Source organism: Numenius arquata, chromosome 26 (genome assembly GCF_964106895.1).
Source record: "Numenius arquata chromosome 26, bNumArq3.hap1.1, whole genome shotgun sequence".
Taxonomy (NCBI): Eukaryota; Metazoa; Chordata; class Aves; order Charadriiformes; family Scolopacidae; genus Numenius; species Numenius arquata.
In genome coordinates this window covers 5,538,588-5,558,388 of record NC_133601.1, presented here as the reverse complement: position 1 = coordinate 5,558,388, position 19,801 = coordinate 5,538,588, and the positions used below count along the sequence as shown (strand labels likewise).

The following is a 19,801-nucleotide window of genomic DNA, read 5'->3' as shown; positions in this document are numbered from 1 at the left end:
TAAAAAAAGCAATACAACCATAAAGAAAAAAATACAACAAGCACAGCTTGATACAATAACATGCCATGAAATGTCATTGGCTTTATAATAATTTACTACAACTTGAAAAATGTTCTTTTATCCACAATGGATAGGAAATGCTTCCATCTAACATATGGTAAGCATGCAGTAACAATATGTACAACAAAAAATTTGGAGTTTGTTTTTTATTCATAAACTGGATGAATACATAGGGGGTATTTTAAAATTACGATTTTTCCAGCCTGATCTAGGTTTTATTTTGCTTCTTTAATACTGTAGGGGTTTTTCGCCCTTAGTTTGGGGAGAATGAAAATTTCTATATACATCTGCGAGAAGTTAGCTTTAGTCATGGAGTATACACTGCTTTTATTTTTTTCCCCAGCAGTAGGTTGAGATTTATTGGTTAATTGACACTTAAAAAAAATAAAATTCTCAATGCTGAATGGTTGAAAATCAATTTCCTTCCCAAACATTTTTTGAAATACTGAGGATCTGTTAAGAGAAGTATCTGTTGATCTTGTATTACACTATTCCCAGGTTTTACACCTTTCATCGTGAAACCCAATCAAACAGCTATTGAACTAGATCCCATCCATCACAAGAGGGGGTCCAACCAAACTCGTGTCAGGATGTTAGTAGCTTCCCGTTTCCCCCTGCAATCACAAAGTCCTTGTCCTGACCTACCCGTGGCCTGTAGCTGACACCATCTGACACAGCCTGTAGCAAAACTCTTGGGTTTGCTCCTAATTGGGGACTGCTCTGTGCTGCCTGCAGACAAAACAGCGTTGTGGGGGGAATTAATCAGCCTTTTTGCAGAACAGCCAGCCTCGGCTGCAGATTGGGTCTGGAGATCCATCGTGGCTGATGGCTTTATCTCACCTCACCGATGACACACGGACCTAGCGTGGGTAAGGCTGGTGAATGACAGACTGAGTCTCATGGTAAGGGTTCATTCACAAATGTCCTACCAAAAGACTCCCAGGTCAAGTCTCCACTGAGTCTTTTTTGCCTGTTCCCTTTCCTCCTTGAGCACTTTTTTTTTTCCTTTTTCCTTTTTTCCTTTTTTTTTGCTAGAAAAGCTAGAATTAATATTTCCGACAGCACTGAAGGAAGTACTTGGCAAAGCATTTCTTTACCTAGTAAAAAAATTATATGATTATGATAACCCTTAGATATTCATAGCACTGCAGCTACAAAGACGTTTTACCTCTTGCAACTTCGCAATTTCCAGAGAGAGAGTCATTTTGTGAGAACTGATCCTGACGGTACACGAGAGAGCCAGAGGTTTGACTGAGTCATCTCCCCTATTTCCAGCACTGTCTTGCAAAGGCGGGTGCTCAGAAGGTTTGCTATAATATAAAACGTGTGCGTAATGCAATATTGTGGAATATGGTGGGGGTCCCATGAAGGCGAGGAGAAAGCACGGAGAAATGCAGCCAGTGCATTTCTTGGCAGACTGATTCCCATCTCGCGTGCCTGGGGTGTTGATTTTTGCCTTAGTCAACAACTGCTAATAGAAGGGATGCTGCTGAGAGCTGACAAGAGTGAGTAAGCACACTGGCTCTTCTTCGCTACGAGTTTGGAAGGCATCTGCTACTTATTCAGGAAAGGAAAACAAAAAATAAACATCCATGTGGAAACATTTCTAGGGCGAAAGAACGCAATTTAGAGAAAAAACAGAAATGCATCAGTGGTAACCATTTCAAACTGACAACAACAAGGAGCCCAAGCAGACTGGGTTTGGAGAAGTCGATACACCTGACCTCATTTATATACAGAAACTTTCCTTTTAAAATGGAAACCAGCATTAAATTGCTCTGCTGAACTGCAGAGCTATTAACTAGATGGACATAATTAGTCTAAACTGAATGCAAAGACTCTTCTGTCAACCATGCCTTTCCCAGATTCCTTTGCTCAATTTTGATGAACTCCCGTGTCCCACGGGGAGCGTCGCGGGCTGACCTGTCACCAATTATTCCTCGTCCGCAGGGCATGGGCTCAAAGCCTTGTGATTTACCGACTCCTCTATTTTTCCACGTAATTTGTTTTCCTAGTGGCACTCCATTTTCATTCACCTGCACTTCCACAGACCAACATACACAAACCCAGACACCAGAGACCTCCCCCTTCTCCTTTCCGGACCCTCTGAGATGACAATACCTTCCCTTCTCCAGTTCATGGTCCATGGGAACAGCTGCCTGTCATCAATTTTTTTTTTCAGATTTGCAAGGGTTTCTGTACTTGCAGACCTGCAGTTGTCATCGTTTGCTTGGCAGCTGGCACGTGAGTGAGATGGGATCAGCTTTCCGTCATACCTTGAGCCTTGTACCAGGAATTGTGCAGTTGTCTCCAGGTAGCTAGCTGGGATCTCTGCACTTGGACGAGTCTTTTGCAGTCCTTCCCTGGGGAGAATTGCCTTTCTGGAGAGCTTACTCTAATTATTCATTCCTTTTTTTTTTTTTCCCAATGTATCCTGGAATTACCATGGTAAGGCAAGGGAAAGTGTCGGGGACAAAGAGGGGGGAGAGCCTTGCTGAAATGGAACTCAAGTTATTTGCCTTGTTCCTGCAGTCTCTTGGCTTTTCTTGCTTCGGTAGTTTGGTGGCACTGATGCACAAGGGATTTTAAAAATAAGAGAAAATGAAAGGAGAGAGACGAATACAAAGTCATTCATTCTGTTGTCACCCATTTCAAAAGCGGTCCGGCTTCCTCTGGTGTCCCCCCACCCCCCAGGAAGATGGACGTGATACAGTACTGCTGGAAAAGCCTCTCGAACGCTTGTGGAAGAGACGGGAGCAAGGCCGACCCCCTAGACTGTTGGGCGAGGCGGGGGCCGGGATGGAGGGGGGGCCCGGTTGGGTGGGGGGGCTTGGGGCGGCGGGGGGAGTGGGGGGAGCGTGGAGGACGGGGACGGGGTGTGGGGTGTGGGTGAGCTGGGCGGAGGGGGGGTATAGACGGGCGCTGGGGGCGGGGGGTTGTAGATGGGCGCCGGAGGTGGCGGTGAGGGGTACGCGTTGTTGAGCGGGTATTTGGGGGGGGCCTCTGTGTTCTTCACTCTGGTGAAATTGATGCAACGGCCCTGGAACAAGAGAGAACAAAGAGGAAAAGCAGAGTTAGACAGAGGCGACGAGATCCCCTCCTGGCTGGGTGTCAGTACTCCTGGGCACACCGCTCTCTCCCCTCTCCTCCTCCGGGACGGGTAAGAGCAAGTCCTGTGCGAGCAACCACCAGGTTAAACCCCAACGACAGCCTTTGTAGCGAAGGAGGATGAAATCCTCTCCTTCTGTTTTCTGACTCCAGGATCTTTAAAGGGAGCATCAGTACGTCAAGTCGTACCGAAGCTGCGGGAGCCGTCCCTGTTCTCCAGAGCTGGCGTCTGAGTCAGGGCACGACCCGCGCTCCCTGCCGCTTCCCAGACCTCTCCTAAGCTTCCAACAGCATGGAATCTGGGCTCTGCACCTTTGGAGCCTCTCCCTCCTTCAAATACCTGCCTTTTGTGTCCTACTTCTAATCATTTACCAACCAGGCAAAAGGGAGGATTTGTTTAACTAAGACAGTTTCTTGCTCAGAATTTTTCCTGAAATGAGGATGTCTTGATATTCTAGTGCTCGTGAGAAGCCAATAAACTGCTTTTCTCGCTCTTCAGTGCTAAGCTACAGTTTGTTGCACATTTTTAAACAAAACCTTTGACCTCTGAGATATTCTTTTTTTTTTTTTTCTCGTAAGTTCCACCTGCAAAAGATCCCACTGTAAATAGTGAAATGTCAGAATCAGCACTATTGTATTATAGGGACATTCTTTTAGATATGAAATCATCCAAAAAGGCACTATCAGATTTCTGAGTCCATACTTTGTTTCTGGACTTGTGAACGTGAGCTTATTTTCTGCTTTCCTCTTTCCTCTCCCAAAGTAAATGTTTTTCCTGGTGACAAAATGCCAAATGGAGCATTGAGCCCCTGTGGGCTGGAGAAGGTCTGTTGGGGTAACACCACCAGCCGTCTGGAATCCTCTGCAGAGCTCTGTATCCTCCCCCTGCTGTACCCAGCCCTGGGACAAACGCTCTGCAGAAGAAGGACCCAAAGTGAAGTGAGGGAGATGCTGGGAGGAAGGCAGGAGGGTGCTGGGGAAGGGTTTGACAGGGATGAGAGGCGCTGGTGTGGAAGGGGCTGACACATAAGGAGGTACAGACAGCTCCTCTCCAAGAGCTCTGCCAATTATCGCCTCATGCTCTGTGGATATGAAGAAACATCTGTCTGAGTCTTAGCCGTTCAGCAGAGGAAAGTGGATTCCTTGCTGAAGCGATGAAGTATGCGGAGCAGCCCACAGCTGAGTGCAGCCTGTCTTGTGCAAGCAAAGGTCATTTAAGGAAAACAAAGATTTCACAGCGCCTTGAACCGCATCAAGTTCAAGACGAGAGCATCTCCTCGGGGCTGCTCTGAGCACGGGGGCAGCTGAACCCTCTTGGTATGGCCCAGCCCTGACCTTCTGTCAGCGGGAAGAACCTCTGGCTTCAACTCAGGCTCTGCTTGAGGCATCTCCAGGGAAGAGCAGGGACCCCTGTAACGGTCACAGAATCCCAGAATGATATGGGGTTGGAAGGGACCTCTGGAGATCACCCAGTACAACCCCCTGCCAGAGCAGGTCCACCCAGAGCAGGTCCCACAGGAAGGTGTCCAGGGGGGTTTGAATGTCTCCAGAGACGGAGACTCCACCACCTCTCTGGGCAGCCTCTTCCAGGGCTCTGCCACCCTCACAGGAAAGAAATTCCTCCTCATGTTTAGATGGAACTTCTTATATTCAAGTTTGCCTATTGCCTCTTGTCCTGTCACTGGGCACCACTGAAAAAAGACTGGCCCCATCCTCCTGACACCCACCCTTGAAGTATTTATAGGTGTTGATCAGATCCCCCCTCAGTCTGCTCTTCTCCAGACTAAAAAGACCCAAGTCCCTAAGCCTCTCCTCCTAAGAGAGATGCTCCAGGCCCCTCATCATCTCTGTAGCCCTCTGCTGTACCCTCTCCAGCAGTTCCCTGTCCTTCTGGAACTGGGGAGCCCAGAACTGGTCCCAGTGCTCCAGATGGGTCCTCATGAGGGCAGAGCAGAGGGGGAGGATGACCTCCCTCCACCTGCTGGTCACACTCTTCCTGATGCCCCCCAGGACACCATTGGCCTTCTTGGCCACAAGGGCACATTGTTGGCTCATGGGCATCCTGTTGTCCACCAGGACTCCTGGGTCTTTTTTCTCAGAGCTGCTCTCCAGCAGGTCACCCCCAGCCTGTCCTGGTCCAGGGGGTTACTCCTCCCCAGGGGCAGCACCCTACACGGTCATGAATATGCCCGTGGTAACGCCCCTCCTTGAGGATTAACACTCTCTCCGTTAAGGCTTGTCCTTACAGCACAACAAGACGGGGGGAAAAGGGAGGAGAGGCTTCACCCCTGCCCCGTGTGCGGCGCTGCCATTAGCATCTCTGCAGCGGGGACAGGGTCTCCATCCCCTCACAGGACAAAATGCCAGTACGCAATGAAGTGCCAGCGCGGGCAACCTCCCTCCGCAGCACCCCCCCCTCTGGCACCGGCCAACGAGGGGGCACTGTCTGGTGGGCAGAGGACAGCCTGAAACGAGCACCCGCTGTCTCATCTCACCAGCAACCCTGGTTCTATCTGCTCTCTGTGGACCGGTGTCTCTACTTTAATGTCGTTTTAATGCACTTTACTGTGATTTTAAGTAAACAGTGTGGGGAAGGCCTGCTGAGTGAGTGAAAGGCTGAACTCAAGATTAACCAATTCTGTTCAGAAAAAAAAAAACCCATGAGAATGTTTTCCTTGTTCTAGTTCCACATCTCCTGCAATGTAACTTTAGTAATTTCAGACTATTACTTGCTCTAGTTTTGTTTTCTTTATTTATGTTGAGAATAAAATAAGCCTGAACAAAAAGCAGCAGTCCAGGAATCCCAGCCAGAGAACAAAAAGTTGCAATTGTTTTTGTGTGGAGAGATACTCCGTCTGGATGCTCCAGGGGTGAGGTTATGGCGCTGCTGATCCAAATGGAACTGAGCACCGCCCTGAGAGCATTCAAGAGGATGCAGCGAGGCTCAGAAATCCTTGGGTTTGGGGCCGGGGCAGGGCTTGAGGACTAAAAGCCATCTAGAACTCACGGCAATGCCCAAGGCACGATCCGAAATGGTAAGAGAGTAAGTACATCCTGTGCATCCTCTGCACAGGCAAAGGCTTGACTTCTCATTGATGAGAACGTGGTTGGACGGATCAGCAGTGCCAGACCAGGTACAGCTGCACTACGTGTACACTGCTGTTTGCAGTCAGCCACCGCCTCGGGAGCCTGTGTCCGTGAGCTACTGCTTATATCCATGACTAACGACACCTCGTTTTCTCCAGTAATAGGGCTGCTTTGAAATTAAAGAGCTTTTTTTTTTCAAATGTGATTAAATCCCCACTGTCCTTGACAACTGTCCTTTAACATGGGCATGTTGGACGTGCTGTCTGGTTTGAACCCGTGGCCAGATCGGAATCTGAGCATCAGCCACTGAGACACGGACCAGAGACCAGGCAGCAGTGAAGCACAGACACGGGGTACGGCGCAGAGCTGGACCCACCAGACACCTCTTCCCCGTCCCCTTGTGCACCACGCTGGTCTAACTTCAGAGCTCCAACCTTATTCCCCTTAAAACAGGACAGAGTGTGCCTTTTTCTCAGCTCAAGCACGCCGTCCCCTGTCTCCTCCTGTCTCCTTTGCTGCTCTGCAGCGAATCCACAGTGACCTGTTTGGCAACACTTTCCACCACTGTGCCCGGGTAGCTCTGCAGAGCACCCAACGTGTGTGACGGGCAGATGCACAGCTCAGGCTTTTGCCTCCTCTCACGGGAGCTGATGGACCGAGGCAGTTCTTGTGTCACTGCTTGACATTTCTCTCACCCAAGCAGATGGGGAGGGGGAATGCCAGAGAGGACTTTTTGGTCCAAATGGTCTGAAATGGAGTTTGGCAGCTACGCTGCCTCCAAGGAGATGGAGAAGCCAACATCTCCTAGGGGAGGAGGACTGTCAGATTGAATGACAAGGAGATATCCAGGAAACAAACTACTATGCCATTGCACAGGAGAGGCAGAAAATGTTTCACTAGTGCCCTGGGAACAAATGCAAAGCAGACCCAGGAGGATTAGAGCTACTTTAACTAAAAAGCTGGATGTTAAACAGGGCTCTCATCTTGTATCTAGCAATATGATAACAGACACAGAAGTGCAGAGGTTGTGCTAGCCAGAGCGTGACCACAAACAAGTAATCCTAGAGCTGCAGAAGACCCAGCTTTCTCTGAAATGCATGGCAAGAGATGTGTTTTCCCACCTGTGCTTACCAGAAGGGGGCCCTGAGTCGCAGCTGGGCTTTGCACCATGCAATTGCAATAGAAAAATAAAACATCAGCACCATTGACCTACTCCGTGGTTCAGTGCTGCTTTATCTGGAAAACTGTCTGGATGAAGGTCAGGTTGGCTGGCTAATCACCCAGCCATTCAAGCTTCTACAGGGCTCTCCATTGCCAGCACAGTTCAGTTCAGTTCAGCCCACAGGTAACAGAAGGTGATGTGAGAGGTAACAGACCCCTAAATAAATGGGCCCAAATGCCTTCTTCAGCCTCGGGGTCTGGATGCGAAACCAGAGTGAATGTCTGCAGCACGACAGGTAAGAGGAGCGCGGGATCTCTCTGCAATCAGTGGAAACATAAGGACCTTCGCATGACTGGCTTTAGGAGCATCTCAATGGCCACCAGTTAGCAGCCCCTCTTGGCTTCCCACCAGGGCTTATCACCTCACTTAGGTGTCCAAATTTAGATAAGCTGGATGTGGAAGATGGTGGCAGAACATCCAGGAGGCAGGAAATGAACCCTAAATGCTACTTTGGATCCTTAAACAGAAGTCACATTTCATCTCAGGAAAAAACCTCCTTAACCAGATTATACTTTGAGAATAAGAGGAGTCAGTTCTATTAGTCTTCCTAGCAGGGAGACAGGAGTTGGAGACACAGAATGTCGGAATGTAGGGAACAGGCTCTATATTAAAAGGCTGCTGTGTTGAACGCCTTGGAGAGGTTTTATTTCCCTTTCTGCAGCCACAACGCTCCAGGGGGGAGAGTCACAGCTGTGCCTCAGAAGAGACAACCGAAGCAATATGGAGACATTATTGGATCTGAAATTTAGTGGAATCAGCAAAATCAGTGAGGGCAATTCGCTCTTGCGGTTTATGTTGTTTTGCCAGAGCACTGCTCGCAGGCAAATAAATGCGCGATGAATTCTACTTGGAGTGCCCTCGCTCTTTCACCTTCAAGCGCTGGTTGTCTCAGGCTGAGGGCGGCAGCGCTGCCTTCAGGACAGCAAAGCTCTCCGCCGCGGGAGGCTCGTCTCCTCTGGCCACGGGCCTGCCCTGCGAGCTTGCCGCACGCGGGGTGCCGGAGGGCTGCACACTCGATCCAAGCTTTTCCTTTTGTTCTTCACATCTGGTTGAGTGAGGAGAGCTGCCAGGGCTGCAGGAGAAGGGTGGGACGTGGGGTGGGGGGGACGCCAGGCTGCTGGGGCTGTAGCGGAGGGTGGTGGTTGCTGAGCGCTGGGGGGGCGCGAGCTGCAGTTTTTGTGTCTTGGACCCAGACCTGGCGGCAGAGGCGCAAAGAGCAGCAGATGCCTCAGCCAAGCTGTGGCATTTCCTAGGAGCTCCACAGCCTTGTCCAAGCCACTTCCCACCTCCTCCTGCCCCTCTTTCTGCTTTTATCTGAGCCTGGAAACTAACCGGGAGAGGGACTGTCGCTCAGAGCACAGCTCACGGTGGCCTGCCCAGACCTCCACCTGCACAGGGATGTTGGGATTCGGCATGTTTGAATCCAGCCATGGGGAGGATGGACCTTCCTCCCGGGACACGGCAGTATTTCTTTTTTCTCCAACCAGCTAGCTCTCCACCCTCCACCCCAGCAGGACTCAAACCAGGAGGAAGCTTTGTTCTTTGTTTCGTCTCAGCCCTGCTCTCTGTGGTTCCAGCTCCTCAGGGTGAGGCTCACGCAGGGCACGGCAGAAAGGTAATTCAGGATGGAGAAGGCATTGCCGGGGCAGCGGCATGGCCTCCACAACACTGAAAAGATATCTCAAAAAGAGGAAGATGGATTTTCCGAAGTGAAGATGAAAAATGTTTCTGTTTCTCTTGGTTTCCCATCAAGCCTAATATCATTCCTATTAATACCTGGAGAAATATCACCATTTTAAGATCATAAAACACTGGGACTGGCTTCTGAGCTCTTGGGTTTAAAAAAAGGCACTGGAAAAGATACGATCCCTAATGCTGTTTTGTATGGGTCATTAGTAATTCAAACTTTCCATAAAAGATACGCTGTTTTATCCTGTTGTTATGAGACAGAGGAAAGAGAAATAAAAAGGAATATAGAAATAAAGACAGGAGAAAGGGAGAGAAAAGGGAAAAGAAAGAGACAGAAGAAAAAAAAAGAAATGTGAAAATGAACCTGTGATTTGATACGTGATGCTGAATCAAGCAAGCACAAAAACTTGCAGGAGTCACTGGCCAAATGAGTAACAGGCAAACATGAAATACATGTGAGAGTTGTCACTAGTCTCTGCAAAGAGATGATTTACTAAACCGTAGCTACTTTAAAAGCAAAGCACATACACGGATGAGAGAAACTAATGCTCGATTCTCCAAGCCACCCCCTCCCTGCCATGGATCTCAGGTGCTTGATTTGAACCCAGCCCAGGCATGAAGCTGACACCAAGAGCTGTGAAGGTGATGAGTGGGGAGAGAAGAAGAAATAGAGAGTGGATCCCAGTGGATGTGATGGCAGCTCTGAGCCCCACGGGGGGAGGATGGGGGTAAGCTGGCAGCTTGCCTGTCTGCAGCCAGTGAGAGCCAAACGGCACCGACATCTCTCACTGCCTCTCCTGTGGCTATGGAGAAAAACTGCCTGTAGCCAACGTGGTGTGGATGCCGCTTGTCAAAGTGGTCTCTGCACAGGGTACTTTACAAAACCTCTCTCCAAAAATGCATCCCTTTGTGCCTGGACGCAGGTGATACCAGGAAAAGACCAGGGTGAGAATCATCAGTATCTGCTTCCCACCAACACTTTGTCCCTTGGGAGCAGCATTGGCTGGGGAGCTCTTGGGTCCCCAGGGGGTTTTGTTGCTCTGAACCCCCACCAAGATAACCCCCAAAATGCCAGGTGGCTTCTGCTACGTGCTAGGATTCTGCGAGTTTGAAATATCCTCGCTTGCAGGACCTGAGCTGGCAGCGTCCTGCCTTCTAAATCACACAAGGGAGTCTGGAGTTTTAGGAAACTGTTAACTGGTTTCTGGGCTTTGTTAGCCAGCCCCTCTCGGGGAGATCCCTCTGGGTGGACTATGCTGGGAAATGCCAGGAAACACTGCCTCCTGCAGCAAGTGCACTAATTACACAGCTACCTCTGTATCTGCTAGTCACCAAACAACTATTAAAACTGTGTCATTTCATGATAAAACATCACCGCAACAAAACCATTCCCATCTGTCTTTCATTGCTAAGTACAGAGCCTAGAACTCAGTGTTGTTCATAAAACCTACCATTCCCAAGGCATTCTTGCCACCTTGGCCACTCAATAAATAATAAATTGGAGGCTTGACCTATTTTCTCCCAAAATTAAGAGGAAGACTTCCATTGATAAGATCATCACTCCAACAGGGTTCTAATAACCTGGTCTCTTATTGCAGAAGCAGCATTGAAAACTTACCTTAAAAGACCTTGTGAAATGTTCTGCAGAGTGATAAAGTTTGGAGCAAGATCCAGAGTTTTCTGTCAGGTCTCAGTACCACATGCCGTGCTAGATCTGACTTTCTAACCCCCAGAAACAGAGGAGTACAAGATGCTGTTTCCTTCTGAAGCCGGTAAGGAGGTGGGATTTACCCCAAATGAGAATGATAAACACATTATCCAAACTAGCGACAAGTGATCTTACACACGGCCACTGAACTCCAATTACATCAGAGGCAGTTTCCTACTCTGCAGACAAACACCCTGTCTAAATGCAGAAGGAAAAAGAAGCAGAAAAGCCACCTAACTTTCTTTGATCCCTTCATATGTTTTGGTCTATTCAGACGTTAAAGCCATGGTTTGTATTTGTATTTATGTGATCCTGTTCTGTTCAAGCAACCCAACAGCAGTATACATTGAAGAACAGGGGACACTACTTTGAACGCGAGGAAGTATTGCCATTTTCGCAGATCTTTCACAGAATCTGAAATAAGTAAGAGCTTATTTAGAGTATCATCTCAGTCCTCTCTATATAGCATCGTGTATCTGAGAGCCCCGCAGCACGACGAGTGGTGCTGCCAGTTCAGCCTCCAGCTGAACCCTTACTCAGAAGCTTACTCATAACTTCCCGTCTGTGCCTGGCTCTTCACCTGCCACAACCCAGACAATACCCATTGCTCTGCCAGCCTCTGGCTCTGGGCGTCTGTAATTACACCACGCAGGACTGACCCAGCTGGGGAACCTCCTGAAAAGAAAGCACTCAGAGCAAACTCCTGCAAAAAGTGAAACAAGATGATACAGCCTTCTATCTTGCCAAATTCGAGCGTGGGAATGAGCTTAATAGCCTCAATCTTTGGCTCGTGCCCGAGTTCAGGAGCGTGGCTCTCGGTGATGAGTGGGCATTTGTCTGTCAGCAAACAGGCCTGATGGCTTCTGCAGGAGCTAGTTTTGGCTTATTTACGCTGTGGGATGGGCGTCATTTCCAGGAAGATCTGGTCATTCTTCCCATTGTCTTTCTGGAAAGAGGTAGCTAGTCTTGGAGAAATGCTGAGCGACACATCAAAGACTGCCTCACACAGGACTGTAATCTTTCATCTGGAGGCTGAATAACGAAACCTACTGGGTAGGAGGAAAAGGGAGAAAAATTCAAATGAAAAATGAAACACTTCTTTTGGCACAGATAACTGGAACAACCCGTCAAGGATAGTGGTAAACATCCCTCTGGAGAGGAAGAAAGAGCCTGCAGGATCTATTCTTCCAGAAATCAGTAATCTGGTGAGGATCTCTTTGGGTGCAATTTATCTTTAGGCAAATAAGACGGGTCAGGGATCAGGACAAGATCTTCCACAGTATGAACACAAGAAGAACACAACTCATTGGCTGTTTTCACGTTACATGACTCAGGACAATTACCCTGTGCAGGGCAGTGCTAATGGCTCGAGGAAACGGGAATTACCGTCCGCTGAATATTGTCCTACCAGTGTTTAGTGAGAAATAATTCCCATCCCTGTTTGCTAGATTTGCCTTGGCTTCTGAGGCAGATCTCTGACCGTCAATGCTAAAGGCATAACCCTGTAATTCTGTCCGGGGGAAATTGTGCCCTGGATGGAGATGTGACTGGGATGATCCCCTTTATGAGCTGGCTGCTCCCTGCCCGGCAGCCTGGGAGCCAGCTCCCTGCTTTGCTTTCTCAGCACCGAGCCATCTGCTCTGCCCGATCCTGCAAAGCTGATGAGCGCATCACTGGGCTTTTGGCTTGGGAGCTGTTAGTTCCAGGAAAAAGAGCTAATGTTTAGGTTAGGTTAACTTTTCCATGGCTATTAATGGAAAACCACACAGCAATAGTATGTGCGGGAAGGTTAGAGTTTTCTTCTCAAGCTCTGCAGCCTCTCACCAGAAACCTGCGCGCTTAGACTTGACCACGGGTTAAACAACGGCTCTTTATTAGCGCCTGTGTGGTTTTGAGTCTGCAGAAAGAAGAATCATCAAGCAAGCAGCAACACAGCGATGGATAGGTGTGGGGGGGTGACCTGGAGTCCACACCACAGGTTTTATTCTGAGCTCGGAAAAGAGAACGTGGTCTAGTATTTAAAGCAGGGGAATCTGAAATCCCATCTCCTGGTTTTTGTTCTTTGTTTCAGGAGGAGGTTTCTCTTCATGACACTGTGAAACAGCAGGGTGTGAAATCAGACTGTTACCTTAAATCTGAATTTCCTCATGTCTAAAATAGACTCCTAATTCAAAACAAGAGAGGACTCAGGGGACTTTCCAGGATGACAGATTTTGCTCATGTGCTTTGCTATATTCGTAGTTGGTTAGTAATACCCAGCCTTCCCCATATTCCCATTCATCTTGGCTGCTCTATAATGAAACAGATTTCATGACTTTCAGTGAACCCATTGGAGGTTTGTGCGGCAGAATTTGCTCCTCAGTATCCAATTATGAACAAATAATTATGGCTTTGGGGATATTTTCATTGGATTTGTGCACTCCAAGCAAAGGCCCAGGCTAACGGCCACATTCCTTCTGTAGTTTTTGATATAGCTCTAATAACACAGCCTGAAGTTAACACCGGTATTCCCGTGTGCCGGCAATACTTAACAGGCTATACAGTTCCTCATGAACCTGCTAAGGGATGAGTTTATGGCACCTGCATAATGGCTGATGATCAATCCTTGGTGCTAACACTGAAATAAACTGCCTTTGTGCTCCCCGTGGTCTGTAAGTGGCTGGTGGGACGAGGTGGGACGTAGTCCGTGATTTACCAGGAACAGGCAGCTGCTGCTTGTAGGGACACACAGGAAGGGGTTCTTCGTCACTGGTGGAGCATTGCGCTCCTCTGTGCGGGAGCCTGGGCTTTGTGTATCCCCGTGCCACGGGCAAGGGGTGGCACACACAGCAGGTACCCGCAGGCTGCGGGGGGACACCAGCTACAGCAGAGGCGGTGGGGGGGGTGGGCAGCCAAGAGCCCTGGCAGCAGAACAGCATCGCGTAAAGCAGGACTGGGTCACGGCAGCCACCCGCGTGGGACGGGTACTGCCCTGCCCTTCACGGCTCCTCCGAAATACCGCTTCCATGGCTGGCGTTTGTATGTGCATCAGCAAAAATGGAAGCAGGGCTCTGCAGTTATCAGGACTTACACACGTGTGATGCCAGGGGTAGCTGTTGGGCTTCCACCTGCTGTTGTGTGACACACCAGTACAGCCTGAGCCACTCTACCGACTGTCCCACTCCCAGACCCACCGCGCCTTCGGCTTCACATCTTCCATCCTAAATCTTCCATTTGATGCTGTTTGCTCTTTTTACACTTCCTGCAGGGTATTTGCCCAAGGTCCTACAGGTACCCCACGCTTTCACATCCAGGATGGGGCCTGACCAGGGAAAGCCAAGGACTGAATTAAGCTGTAGTTTAAGTCACCCCTTTCAGTGCCTCGGAGAACAGGTAAAGCAGCTGCTGTCAGTGCTTTTTCTGCGTGGCTTCACGTGACTAACAAGTCCCTGAGGGCCCTCTGGTCACTGACGTAAGACCTAGGGTTCCCCTCCCCGGTTCTCACTGCAGATGGACCCAGACACGATCCAAATTTTTCAGCTGGGGCTGCTGCTTATTTTCAGGAATTTCTTGCAATCCCACAGGAGACAATGACCTTGCTTTCCCATAAGGATAAGCAGAGTCAGTCCAGCCCATTGCTGGAACCTGCATGAGGGAAACACAACACAAATGCATCATCAGCATTCACTCAGCAAGAAACAGGCGTGGGAGAGATGGGGTTCCTAGACATCTGTCACAAGGTGATTCTCTCTGCGTGAAAATCCTGTTCTTTCTCTTACAGGAGTTTCACGTCCTGTGTTTGTACTGATTTCTAAGAACCTAAACACCTACTGAACAAATTTGCAATGTTTTCTGTGAGAATGTACATACCTAGATGCTCTTCTGCACCTGGTCTCCTGGGTTCTGCAGTTCTGCCCCCATGGCCTAGCGTTATTATCGTTGCACTGTTCAGCGAGGGTTTTACTCCGATGGTTGTCTCACTCACCCCACAGCTGCAGAAACACTCACTCCATGCAGAGGAAACTTTGAACGATGCTGTTCCATTGGCTTGTTTTGCTTTCTGCCCTTTAAAACAAACTAGGAATCCCTTTTGTTTCTCAGCTCATTCTACCAAAGGCTGCCCTTTCCCTGAGCCCCACGCAGGAATATCCTCCCATCAGAGATCCTGCCCAGTCCCTCACAGCTCTGGAAATCTCAAGGCAACACTTCAGGAGGCTAATTTCTTGCCTCAATTTGACTCACACTTTACAGTGAAGCTCAGCCCTTGTGACAGTTTCCGTGCTGCACTAAAATCCGGACAGTTTCATACTCAGAGGAGCAAAATAAATACAGTTGTGTGCTTTGGGCCATGGAGGAGGGGAAGAGGAACTGGGGTGGAAACACAAGCACCTGCCTTTGTATCAAGAGGAGAGGTTCTGCTGACTTAGATGGAGAAACCCACATCACCATCTAAGTGCTTGCACCCAGACGTCTGTCCTCTGGCGAATAAAGATGTTTTCTGCCAGTTTTACACGGTTAGAGACACCTGATGGTCTAATCCCCTGTCCCACTACTCCAGAAGAGCACTGCTCTGCCCCGGCGGGAATTCTGCCCTCTCCCGCCTCTACGGCCCGATCTCCAGAGGCAGTGCCTGCCCCGGGCTCTGACACACGCGTGTGCACACACAGCATTGGTATTGGCTGGACTCTGCCCTGCTCCATCTTTGGAAGCTGCAGGGGAGATGTGCTGAGGGAGAAGGAACTCACAAGAAAAGTTGTTTCTTGAGGTTAAAGGAAGATTTGAATCCCATCACTGGATTATTCCAGCTGGTGGTGCAGATCCACTGGTGAGCGTTCCGGTAAATCAGTCCTGCCACATGGTCTCAGTGTTTCTCACCATATCTGCCCATCCTTGCTCTTGCCCCTTGCCTCAGACAAGGCTGAGGTTCTGGTTTTATTTTACAGCGCTGGGCACAAGGGGTTTGATCTGAGCTGACGCCTGGAGCGTACGAATACCCCGCTGCGACCAACAAGGAGCAAGGCCCCGGGCTACGTGGCGGCACTGTCCCTCTCGTTAGTTCAGATTTAATTTCACAGAATCACAGAATATTTTTGCTTGGATGGGACCTTTGAGATCATCGAGTCCAACCAAAAAAAAAAACCCAAAAAAACCCCCAAACACCAAAAACAAACAAAAAAACCCAAAACAACCAAAAAATCCCATAACACCAAACACCAAAACCAAACCAAACCCCCACAATCACACCCCATCCCACCCACAAACAGACACAAACCTACAATCTCGGCCACTAGAGCATGCCCTGAAGTGCCATGTCTACACAGAATCACAGAATCACAGAATCACAGAATCTTAGTGGTTGGAAGGGTCCTTTGAGATCATCGAGTCCATCGAGTCCTACACGTTTCCTTCCATTTCAGCACTGTGTGGGGAGTGAGAGACAACTAGTTATTCCCCAGACAGGTCTTTGCAAGTACCCAGCTTTATTCACAGGGCAGGGGAAGCCATGGAAAGGAGACTTTGTTTTCTGAGAGTTTGAATTTGCTAGAAATAAAAAGACGCATTCCTCAAATGGCACAACGGCCAACGCTAATCTCCTCTGCGAAACACCCAATTACGTGCAGCAGATAGAATGTTTTTCAGCTTTTTTGAAAGCATAAAAACAGAGAAAGAGAAAATTTTATTGTTACACAGTAATGATCCAGGCTGTTTTTTTCCTCCTCTGCCTTTTTCAGACACAATGAGGATTGCCCACTCGGGGGGTGTCCCACGAGCTGAGAACCACGGTCTGCTGAAACAGGTAACTCCTCAGCCAGGTGCCACGGACGGCGTGTGGACAGACTTGGCAAAGTCCACTCCAGCTCCCACTGAGCTTCTTGTAACACCTCAGCTTGCAAAAGAAAAATTAGCTCTGTAAGAAACACTGCTGGACTCCTACTTCAAGCTCTGTGAGCACCGTGGGGGTCTAAAGTGTACAAACTCCAAGCTCCAGACCCTAGATCTCTGTACGATTCACACCACAGTGTAACCACCTGAATGGGGGCCGCTCTGCAAACCCCCACAAACCTGCAGATGATGCTGGCTCTGTCCCCAGCCAGGACTACTGCTAACCCTTCTCATGTAGTACCCAGTTCCAGCCAGTTTCACAAAGGCTGTCCTCATTTAGAGGAGAGGAAAAGCCTCTGAGAAATGGAAGGTGATTAAGAGGTTTGGTCAAGGTTACTCTGTGTGTCAGTGGCAGAGACTGGAGTGACTCCAGGCTTCAGCTCCCAGCCCAGAGCCCAAACCCCAGATCTCCCCACTGCCAGTAATATCCCACAAGCCTCCAGCTCAGCTGGACAGCTTAGAGCTAGAATTATACTGGCAGGACGCAAATTAAAAGAGCTATCCCTCCGTAGGCTCTAGACTTTCAGCCCAGTGCTGGCTGGGGTCACACAGCAGAGGTGGGTCCCCGGTCAGCGCAGGCTCCAGTGACTCTCCAGAAACGCGGTGGGACCCCCCAGGCAGGAGCGAGTCCCTGCTCTGCAGAATCCAGCCCTTCACAAGAAACAGGAGGAGCGGCTGATACAATCCAGAGCGCTCATCTGAACTCCTCTGGCTCCACAAAACAGTCACACTGAAGCCCGAAATCAAGTTAATTTGAGGTTTTGGCACTTCACTGTAATATAAAAACCTCCATGTGATGGTAGGGCAGAGGGAGTTTTGTCAGCTTTTGTTGAAAAACAGTGCTTTTCTGGAGTGAAGATGCCTGCAATTTGGCTGTAAATTTGTCTTATTTCATCCTCTAACCATTCTGTTTATATTAAGATCAGTTTTTCATGTCAGCACACGCACACACACACATTCTTCCTTTCATAGTAAAAAGAACAATTGTGATTACTTTAATGGGGACATTTTCATGTATTTTGTAGCTTCAGCCTCTTGTCATAACTAACCACAATTTGTACCAGAACCATATCACTGAGATCTAAAAAGACAGGAGCTTATGTGATTTCACCAGGAAACTTGCAAAACTCTTCTGGAAAAAGCTCCTCTCCCTTCATCTTCGTTAATTTAGGCAGGATACACCTTTACACGTAATTACACTGGTTTTGTTATAGTTTTTCTCATATTTATACCCATCTACTTTTACCTGTACAAACACAAAATGAAAATGCAATAAGAATTTAAAATACAATCTGAAATTATATTAAAGTCTCCCAGATTGAGATGTTCCTGGCCAAGTCTGAGCTTGAAACGCATTTTAATAATCTCCTTGTAAATTCCAGACAGAACAATGTTTATCAAGGCAATGCAATGGACACTGCAAAGAGACACTAATTATTTGGATCCTGTGCTCAGTGCCAATTTGCACGAAATAGCATTCCCTTACTGCACTAGAAAAGTGACAAAGTTCTCTTAAAAAATCTGCATATTTTTACATCACCCGTATCTGATGATGTTTTGAATGTAAAAATAACCTCATTAATGCTGACAAGAATGCAAACCTAGTCTCTCTAAAATGTGAGGAGACCACAGGAATCCCATGTGACTCTGACTTCCTTGTCTTATTGGAAACATCTGTGTCTGTTGGTAAACTCAGACCATTTCCAGGTTTGACTCCAAAAAAAGAATTTCACAAGCTTTCTGTGCATCTGAGCCTCTCCGGGTGCACTTCAAAACAAGTCCTGAACCTCCCTCTCTCTTCCTTTTGCCTTGGGATAAAAGATGTATTTTTAAAAGCCTTCTACAAACCAGACCAAAGCTTCCTTCATGGTTTGTTCTTGCAAATGCCGGCAGGCGCGTGGCCAGGGGCTGCAGCCAGAACTCCCCGCTGCCCAGAACCTGCTGCCGACACCCAAAGCCACGGCTTTCATGGAGCCGTAGTGCTCAAAGCCAGGTAAGGCTCTGGCTCAGGCCACACGATGGACAGGCAGCCCTTCTGGCAGTTCTCCTGGAAGAGGTCTCTGCTCTCTGTTGTCCAGAACCATCTAAGCCTGTGTCCAGCACTTACCAGTCAGTCATTTCTATAACTATACCTTTTGCCATGAAGAAACAGCCCTAGAACGGGGCATCTCAACCTTGATAAAAGGGGTCCGGGCATGAACAGACAAGAGGAGCAGGGAGGGGATTGTCTGAGGCCACACAGAGGAGGAGGACTGGGATCTAAGCTTCAGTTCTCCACATTATCCACTGCAATGTATATAAATTGCAAATTTATTAGTCACTACCCTTGCACCAATGTCTTGTTATAGACTAATGGGAACTTCAGGGCAGGGGATGTGTTTCTTGAGGATTTGCGTGGTACCTCGGAAGCTGCGTGGGCTCCGGCAGATAAACAGCAACAATTACTCAAGGCGGTGTTTGAAGCTGAATCCACCGTGTGTTCTACGCAAGCCATCCTGCTGCACAGCTCAGCTAATGTGCTGGCAGCGGATAAAGCAACTGATTATAGCAAGGGATTGCTTATATATGAAAATGATGTAACCCTGGGATTAAGTCCAATTCCTTCTCAGGCTCCAAAGGAAACAGAGATGCCTTTCAGTTATTTTTCATCTGGCTTCACTTTTTCACATTGACCAGTGGGTGAATAAGGTGCCCATTTGACAGCATCAAGAGTCTGAAATCTGCTTCCTCCTTTTCTTCAGGAAAGAGAAGGAAGGAGATACAAATTGTTTTCAATACAGCTCCTCCTGTATATGGTCATATGGTCATAGGTTTCATGACCATATCATATGGTCAAAGGCTTCTGTCTGCAATTTTCCGGCTCCTATTTACCAGCCATAAATTTTGCCTGCAAAGGTTTGAATATTTATCTCGCCTGAGAATGCACCGTGTGGCAGGTTTTTAATCTGGTGGCTCCATTTGAGGCTGCTCTGGGCGAGTGCCGGCAGCCAGACCAGAGCCCAGCCCCATCGCCTGGTGTTCCCGGAGAGGAGCGAGGGGCGGCTGGTCCCCCCTGGCACAGCAGA

The 19,801-nt window shown here is 48.5% G+C and overlaps 1 protein-coding gene across 1 annotated transcript in view; it reads right to left on the bottom strand.

Moving 5' to 3' along the window:
- Positions 1-1,090: 1,090 nt before the first annotated feature.
- ANTXR1 (ANTXR cell adhesion molecule 1) overlaps positions 1,091-19,801 on the bottom strand; it is a 113,559-nt gene continuing 94,848 nt past the window's right edge. Inside the window, exon 18 of the mRNA XM_074164108.1 lies at positions 1,091-3,100. Coding sequence (XP_074020209.1) covers positions 2,831-3,100 — 270 coding nt within the window. The 3' untranslated portion in view covers positions 1,091-2,830. The remainder of the gene's footprint in view (positions 3,101-19,801) is intronic.